Raw genomic sequence first — 8958 nt, forward strand, 5'->3', positions numbered from 1 at the left:
TTCGAATCTAGTCCTTAAAATTTTCGTAAGACTTAGGATAAGAAGATTAAGTAGATGTTTTTTGGGGTTTTCATTTTTTTTTTCCCACTTTCATGCATACAGATTTTGGTGGTTCACTTATGTGCCACTGCATTTTCTTCCTACTCATACTTGTTGAAGCTTAAACCCTGTAACTTGAGTTGTTTCTCACAGTAAATTCCGTATATTTTCAGCCAATGTCGATTACAATTTTTTTTCATCACGAGTGTTTTATGCTAGATTATGTAATCTGTATATCAGAAGTGTGATTTCTCCCAGGTACCGCTATATAAGATTGCTGTTTGCTGATCAATGCTAGCAAGTACCGACTATGTAAACAACACTGGTTTGCTGGTGTTTTAACAAAAACAGTTCAATACAACTTAAATTTTGAAAGAAACTACTAAACAGTGCGAATTTAAAGAATCTGCAAGAGACTAATTAAAATTCTAATTCAATGTTTGCAAGGTTACAAATCGGGAAATTAGATTACAGCAAAATTTCGAGACTAAATTATTTCACTGAATACATCAGTACTAGTCTACTATACCACCAGTCCCAGATGCCATCCTGCTGCTTTACTGTTACTGGTGTTCCAAACAGCTTCAGTCCAATAATCTCGCATAGACCTAACCTGAAACTGTGGTCAGTCCTGGTGCTTTATTTGTACGTGGAAGAGGACTTCCCCGCTGACATTGTGGACTGGTTCCCCTTGCTGGAGATGAGATAGCATAAAGATTCCAAGCTTGATGGCTCATGGGCGTCCGCATATTCTACTCCTGGATCTCTCATAGGATACCATAAACTCCACCTGTGGAGTTTGTGCACGATACATGGGTGTCTCATTTCCAACACCATAATGAGGTGTTTGACTGATTCAAAAAATGCTGCGTAAACATACAACTTTAAAATCCTCAATCTGGTGAGCATAACCAATTCCATATTCTTCAAAAACGACTAGGCATTCCTTCAATCTAGTTGTTGGATCTGGTAACGTCTTACATTCGTTAGTCGATGGGCTCCAAAGGATAAGTCTAGGTGAATTGAAATTATTAATATGCCTTAACAAAACCAAGCCATTACAGGTATTCGATATGACCAGAGCTCTCACATGTGGACAATGATGGAACATGACTAAAGGTATATAGATCAATTTGATCATGAAACATGAGACTAAATCTGCTCAGCTCAACATCATGCTTATATTGTGTTTCAAGAAATTCAGAGTTTTTCAACAAATTGCACCATGCTTTGTTTACGCACCTGAATCATGCAATTGATTTCACAGGCAACTGAACCAGGATGTCTGATAGGATATCCCATGGTAAGTTCACCATTCCTGCAGCTCAAACAAAACAATATTAGAAAAACCAAGTAATATTTTTGGCACTATTATTCATATAAAACTCAACAAGGAAAAACGAGAGAAAAAGAAACAAAAATATCCACAACTGTTGACACAAAAAGATGTCATCCTCCATTTGCATCAAATAGAACACATTAACCTTAGGATGAACCAAACAACCTCAAGAACCAGTAGCAGGTGGTGTTTCACACAAATCCAAAACTACAGCCTACATGTCTTTGGCAGATAAAAGAAAGATGCTGTTGTGTAATGGCTAGAGATAGGTAATGTGGAAGTGACAAGCGGAAGAAGCATGTGTGGGCAGATGGCAGGCGCTCGTCAGAACCAGATGTCTTATAGATGGTCAAAGGATATGGCAAACCAGAAAAACCATTTACTGGAAGGTATTTCACTGAGGTCCAAAAGAAAAGAAGCTCCCTCTGCTGCTCCATGGACAAACCCTCTACAACCTGCAGTGACAGTTCCAAATTGTTAATACTAAGTATTTTATAAAACAAGAATGCAGGAAAAAGAAGTCAAAAAAGAAAACAAAAGTAAGCAAATAAGCCACAAAGAATCCTTGATAAGTGCAAATTTTAGTCAAAGCCATCTAAGCTTGCATACGATAAACAGACTATAAGATTTCAGTATATGCTAAACTGCTAGGGCTTAAATAGGCGTATTGGAAAAAATGGATATCCTCTCAAACCAACCTGCCTGTTTTGAGAAAGACATAGAAGCTCACATAGCAAACAAACATCAAAAGATGAAAAGAGAAATCTATCAGGACATAAGAAAGTGACACCGAAAATCACATGACATAACATAAAAAGAACACTAAAACTAAAATTAAAAAACTTGCTGAATTCATAAACTATGATCATATATGTACCTTCCAGAACCAGCAAATCTGTTCATCAGTTTCTCTGTAGCCGTCATACATGGTGTGTGCTTTCCAATCTTTTAAAAGAATAGGAGTATCATCTCCAAGTAAAGCAAAATCAAGACCTTTCAGATCTATCGCTTGGAAAAAGCTTTTCGCCAGCCTCCGCTTACAAAGAATATCAGCAAAACCTCTTGCAAAATAGGCAACCTTTGCGGAGATTGATTTGACGAATAAATGCTGAATTAAAAGATGTACATATTGTTCCCTATTCTTACTATTGACAACAATGTTGTTCCCTCCAGGGCACAGCTCCACGGTTTTCCTGGATCCGGAATCTTCGATTTCCCTAACAAATGTCAAACCCATAGCATCTGAATCAACAAAGTCAGCATCCATCTCCAGAATCTGTTTGCAACTCCTGTACATGATTGGATCTGCGCATCGTATGTCTTCCAAAGATAACTCTTCCTCTACTAATTGCAAGAAAAATACACGATCTAACGCACTGCCCACTTGCACTTGATGCATCAAGGCTAAAGCAATAACTCTACCACAGAAGCCAAAAAGATTAAGCTGCTCGGGTTTGAGTTGTGCAGGGTTCGGAAAGAATCTGTGTCGGTCCTCCGGGCATGCTACAAAAAGGGAATTTTCTGGACTAAAGAGTGCTTGGCATACCAGGAGAAACCACTCCCGCAGGACACCACGGCCCGTAGCTACCTCGTCTTTGAACTCCACGAAAATGCCACTGTGCAAGGACTTGGGTTTTACATGAGCAATGAGTTCAAATGATTCCTTGAATAAGTGCGACCTGTCAATGAGAAGTTTGTGCAGCTTTTCGTTGTCATCCTGGACCTCAGGGAACATCATAAGCACCAAATGTCTTCTTGATTCAAAATCTATTGCACTGTCATATTTGAGAAGCCATAGATGATCATCGCCCCTCTTTAAGTGCCTGATAAGATAATTTATTGCAAGGGGGTACTCTCGAAAAGCCGCCGAAAGACGTTCTTCTCCATTGCTGTAAATTTTAGAAATGCTGTGCAAGTCCTTGAGAACAGAGAGAAACAGAGACCACCACCCTGTATTGAATTTCAACTTACTTCCTGCATCCCGAATAGCTGCCTCCAAACAACGCAGGCCTTGCTTGAGGTTTATCACCAAACGAGAAAATTCACAATGAAACTGAAAGATTTCAACCAAATAACATGGGTTACCCCCTCCCTCCAGGTCGTCCCGATTCACTGGAAGCGAAAGACCCTTCTCTCATAGATGATCCTCAATTGGCGCGAGGAGATGGAGTGAAAACAATGAGAACTCTTGAAGATCCTTCCTAAGACTCCTTAAATCGCAAGTTGAGAGGGATGCTGGTGACTGATAAATGGATTTCAAACGTATGAGCAACTTCATATCCACTATCTCATTTACAAACTTGTATAGGCCTACGATTAATCGAGACGTACTTGCAACACCAAAGTATCTTGTTCTGTTCGAGAAAGCAATTGATTTCGGTATGAATACAAGAGTTTCACGACAGGAGTAGTATAACTGCTGCCCGTCCTCATCGGTAGCTTTCCGAAACAATCCGCAAAAGGTCAAAGCTATGGGAGCACACTGATTTTGTATGGACCTAGGAAAGAAGAAGCCAGAATTGGTTTTAGGGTCGATCAGAAAGAGTCTAACACATTCCTTAGCTATCTCTTTATCTTCTTTAATTGAGGATTTGAGCAATTCGGCTAGAAGCAATGGTAAACAATCTTCGTCCAGGATGAGAAGTTGCTCCATGGATGTCTTCATATTGTATCTAGGAATAGTCCTCAGTATATCCTTGAGCCCCGGTAATATAGAACATGACCCTCCTCTTCGCGGCCATCATCACTAGTGTTTTCTATGTAGTTGTAAAACACAAATTCCATAAAAACTCCAAGCTCTTGTCTAAATTTTTTATATTCATCACTGAGCATCAATTGATCAATTGGAGATATGGCTCCATCATCACTCTCCATCATCACTAACCTATAACTAGATCTCACAAAATTTCTTCTTAGCAAACCACAGCACCATTAACAAATTCTTATAAACCCCGACTATTATACACTGGTTTGGATATCAATCAGACTACTACTTGAACTTGGAATTACAAATCAAAGGTGGAACCTTTATATATTGATTTAATCAACCAGTAAATAGAATCAGATTACTACTACCCAAACTTTTTTGAAGCATAACTTAGGAAGGATTCTAAATCAAAGGTGAAACCTTAATTGTGATTTAACCACCCAATAAATTAATAAATTATAGAAACAAAAATCAAACCTTTTCTGTGTTTCCTTGTTTCCTCCCTCGGCAGAAAATTCTGAAATTCGGCGGTTTTTTCTCTGAATTGGGTTTCTGTTCAGGGTTCTCCCAAAATCAACAGTGGCCTGATGGGTTTCACTGAGAGACGGATCAAAATCAAAGAGGAAATAAATAAATGGTGATTTTTAGCCAAAGTTTAATCCTTTAAACCGTCTCCATTCTACCAGAGAATCGGTTTCCTGGATATAATTCGTGTCATTATGAATGACACCGACTTATATCCTGCCGACAACTGTTGGATCGACGCGTTTCCGGTATCAGAATTTAGGTAATCTTTGAGATTCTTAATTTCGAAGATTTTTGACGTGAAAAAATGGAAAATAGTGAGCAAAAGCCCCTTAGGCTAGACTACATCTTGGTAGAGTTGTTTGGAAATGTCTAGGATAATTTCTTCTTCAGCTTCCAATATCATATTCATTCTCTGCATTTTCTTTGTCCGGGCTCCTCTACACGTTTCATCCGGTCCATGGTATCCTCCCGTCCCAATGAGGTGTTCTCTTTTTTTTTTTTTTTATATACGAAAATTGATCCATTGATGATAAAGCTTAAGCAACAGAGTTTTTATCTGATTGAATCTTTAGATCAATCCAATTAGGAACTTGGGCGTGAGTGCTCCATCTAACAATTTGGTTTAAGTTTATAGAATATTTAGCTAACGAGTGCATACCGACTTGGTGAAACTACTGGTTAAAAGATCTGAGATATTTGTTGTCCACATCACAGCATCTCTATTCCCATTGACGGCAGAAATAACAATTTGGTAGTCACCGTCTAGGTGTAAATTTCTTATTCCCATTTTTTAATGAAGTATTCTTTAAAGTCAAAAGCAGTAAAAACAATAAAGTTACTCCCGTTTTTGTCGATATTGGAGTTACAGATCATTATATTGACCCCAAATTGTCCCCAATTGGCTGAATCATAGCTTCTTCTTTTAATAAGAAAACTTACCGGGGTTAGATGTGGGAGAGTTCGAGAGATTTTAATGTATTTGGATTTTCTCCTGTTAGTTCCGAGGGAGTTTGAGGGAATCTCTTCAAATTCCCGTTAGTCGTGGGGGAGTTTAGAGGAGTCTCCTAAACTCCCTAGAAAACACATGTTAGTCGCTGGAGAGTTTAAAAAAAGCTCTTGAACTCCCTGTTAGTCATAAAACCCTACAATATTAGGGAGTTGGTTGCTTTGGGGAGTTCAAAGGAGTTTTTAGTGTATTTTAGTCTCACAACAAATCTCTCAAAAGAGTAGGGATTTTAGTGTATTTTGGTCTCACAACCAAATTTGGTTCAAAATCTTTCTTTTCAAATCATACGGATTTCTCAAATCTCACCAACAAAAATGTTGTTCCCAACATGATGAAATGATTTTCAGATGATGGCCATTATGACACGGTGAAACATTTCTAGGAAAATATTAGGATAGTGATCCAGAGTCCATGAAAACGTGTGGATATATAGATTTGTTTAGATCTACATATCCCGTAAGATGCACCAGCAAAAAAAAATGTAGAAGTCTTCACAATTAGCGCTTCCCTGAGTTGAATTACATTACCAATTCTGCAACCACCGTCAAAACTATTTTCTTACCACTACCATCACCACCTATAACCAACCACTACTCCCTTAACCACCCCAAATAAGAACCCTAATTTTAGAAATAAATAAGATTCAATAAATGTTATAGCTCGGAGAAAAGATTTTGAACCAAATTTTAATTCCATCAAAATACGTGACACATTTGGTCGCTCTCGGTGGACAGTTAGTAAAAACTTCAACAGGAAAATGTGGAAAAATGTTCGTGAACAAAGGGAGTTAGAATTGTATGGAGACCGTTAAATTGAAGGGAAAAAAAATTATCTCGTTGCACAAAATAACATACTATTGATACAGAGATATGATCATTTTCATTTATTTTTTTTCTTTTGATTAAAGATCAATGTTATTTGCAAATGAGGGTTTATTGTTTCTTAAAAGAGAATGAGTTAGGAGTGAACTCTCTCAAACTCCCCCAAACTCCCTCTAATAAACTCTCTCAAACTCCCTACACTCCCCCAAACTCCCTGAACTCAAAAACACCAAACTCTCTCAAACTCCCTACACTCTCTCAAAATCTCTCAAAATTCCTGAGATTTAAAATACACTCAACTCCCCAGAAATCACTCGAGGACTAACCCACTGTTAGGCAAGTCTAAAAGGAGGACAAGCTAGAGTTAGCCTAAGGCCTCTGTCCTATGCACATGCCAAAAAAAAAATTCGTTTGGCATACCAGGTGGCATGGGAAAACCGCTGGGCGATCGAGTTTCTAGCGAGCGTTATTATCCAGAATGTTGGTAATATTATGAGTATCGCTAGCGACATACATACCACCGAGCGAAATAAATAGTATCGCTGGCGATATTATGATTATCAACCAGTAGATATTTTGCAATGGTTATTCCCCCTACTGGTTCCTATATATACGCCCTTGTATGTCTCCAAGTTACTCAAACCTAATTCTACCTATATTTTACCAATTTCTCTATCTCTATTCTGATTTTAAATTTCATCAATGGCAAGATCCAATGAAGAGAGGAATGTTATTGAATCGGTTTAGATTACATCAAGAAATGCATGGAAGGCAACAACTTGATGAGGAGGAAGTTGAAGATAATAAACTAATCGACACTTTGATGCTTGTACATATGGGCCAAATACCAGAGTTCCGGAGCCACAAGAAGTATTCTCAAGAAGGTATAGGTATCGAGGGAGGGAATTTTACCATCAGAAGCTGATGCACGATTATTTTCTTCCCAATTGTGTGTACTCTTACCAATATTTTCAGGGTCATATGCCTCGTTATCTGTTGATAAAGATTATTGAAGAAATTTGTCGAGTAGAACCTCAATTTAATTATTAGTTTGATGCACTCAATATTAGAGGTCATAGTCTTGAAAAAAAATTACTTCGGCTTTAAGGATTCTAGGTTATGACAGACCAGCGGATGCGAACGATGAGTACCTTCGTATGGGTAAAACAACTTCATTCACTTATCGTTCATTGTTTTGTGAAGTAATGATTAATCATTTTGGTCCAATATATTTACGAAAACCAACCGAGGAAGATGTTAGACAAATATTGAGGGAGAATGAGGAAAGGGGATTTCTTGGAATGCTAGGTAGTCTTGACTGTATGCATTGGATATGGAAAGGATGCCCTATTTATTGGGTCGGTCAATATAAGGGTCATTATCCTAAACCAACTGTTATCCTTGAAGCTGCCGCTTCTTATGATTGTTGGATACGACACGCTTTTTTTGGTCTTCCGGGTTCACAAAGTGATATTAATACTTTGTACAAGTCGCCTCTGTTTGAAGATCTGAAGTAGAGAATTTTTCCCCAAGTCCATTTCACGATCAACGACCATCAATACACTCATTGGTATTATCTTGCGGGTGGTATCTACCCAAAATGGTCCATCTTGGTTCAATGCTACCATCAGCCTCCTGCCGGTATATTGGGTCGTTCATACCAGTATTTTAACGCCGCCAAAATGGCAGCGAGGAAGGATGTGGAACGCGCTTTTGGAATTTTGAAGAGGAAGTTCGCTATCATTTGTAGCCCATGTCGTGGGTTGAGTGCTCGTGAAATGCACAAGCCTATGCTCACTTGCATAATTCTTCATAACATGGTCATTCAGGAAGCCCGTCGTGATTCAGAGTGGATTAACTATGAAGATGAATATTTGAGACCAGAGATTCAACCACAAAGAGGGGTCCCTGCAAGGAATTATGCTCAAATGACTAATAACATTCAGAACCAGAATTTGTATGACAATTTAAGAGATGATCTGAGAGTGAATCTTTAGGCAGAGCATGAAAGATAAGTTTGGGCAGAGCATGTATATATTTGAAGTTATGTTTTAAGTTGGTCTAGTTGTTATGTATTTTGGTTTAATTATTAAGTTATGTATTTTAAGTTATGTTGGTTTAAGTTATGTATTTTGGTTTAATTATATTTAAGTATTTTAGTTTAAGTTAATATGCGAAATTTATTTAAGGGGTCTGCAACAACATTAATTTCAAATTAACCAACTTTTCATTTCAAACTAATATTAAGTAGAATGCAACAACAACATATCAAATTTAAATGAAATACTTCAAATTAAAATTTAAATTAATGCATCAATCATCTAGGGGAATTACTACATCGAAATCATCATCGTCATGGTTGTTAATAAATCCAGCTTGTTGTTCAATCTGTGCTTGATACCTGTCAAATTCGATTTTCCACACATGCTTTTGCTGGGCGTTCATAATTGAGGTATTAGCTTGAAGAATGTTATGCTTGTCATAGTCAAACCCAAATTTTTCTTGAGAAAGACGACTT

The 8958-nt window shown here is 37.8% G+C and overlaps 2 protein-coding genes across 2 annotated transcripts; one reads left to right on the top strand and one right to left on the bottom strand.

Moving 5' to 3' along the window:
* Positions 1-452: 452 nt before the first annotated feature.
* LOC113337826 (E3 ubiquitin-protein ligase UPL5-like) lies at positions 453-4031 on the bottom strand. The gene is made up of 3 exons (XM_026583405.1): positions 3710-4031; positions 2256-3511; positions 453-1833 (listed from the first exon to the last, which is right to left on the bottom strand). Exons 1-3 carry the CDS (start codon positions 4029-4031, stop codon positions 1570-1572), a joined length of 1842 nt encoding a protein of 613 aa, XP_026439190.1. The 3' UTR covers positions 453-1569.
* A 4091-nt stretch (positions 4032-8122) lies between these two features.
* On the top strand, positions 8123-8437 carry LOC113337827. Its single transcript, XM_026583406.1, has one exon. The coding sequence runs from the start codon at positions 8123-8125 to the stop codon at positions 8435-8437; it is 315 nt and encodes a 104-aa protein (XP_026439191.1).
* The last annotated feature ends 521 nt before the right edge of the window (positions 8438-8958 follow it).

This window comes from Papaver somniferum, unplaced genomic scaffold, assembly GCF_003573695.1.
Source record: "Papaver somniferum cultivar HN1 unplaced genomic scaffold, ASM357369v1 unplaced-scaffold_18, whole genome shotgun sequence".
NCBI classification, from domain to species: Eukaryota; Viridiplantae; Streptophyta; class Magnoliopsida; order Ranunculales; family Papaveraceae; genus Papaver; species Papaver somniferum.

Excerpts from the sequence above, each read along its gene's own strand:
- LOC113337827 (XM_026583406.1), top strand. The coding sequence starts at position 8,123 with ATGGCAGCGAGGAAGGATGTGGAACGCGCTTTTGGAATTTTGAAGAGG.
- LOC113337826 (XM_026583405.1), bottom strand. The coding sequence starts at position 4,031 with ATGGAGCAACTTCTCATCCTGGACGAAGATTGTTTACCATTGCTTCTA. Across the intron at positions 3,512-3,709 it reads AAGATACTTTGGTGTTGCAA|AGAAGGGTCTTTCGCTTCCA; the intron begins GTACGTCTCGAT and ends ATCATCTATGAG. Across the intron at positions 1,834-2,255 it reads AGATTTGCTGGTTCTGGAAG|GTTGTAGAGGGTTTGTCCAT; the intron begins GTACATATATGA and ends CTGTCACTGCAG.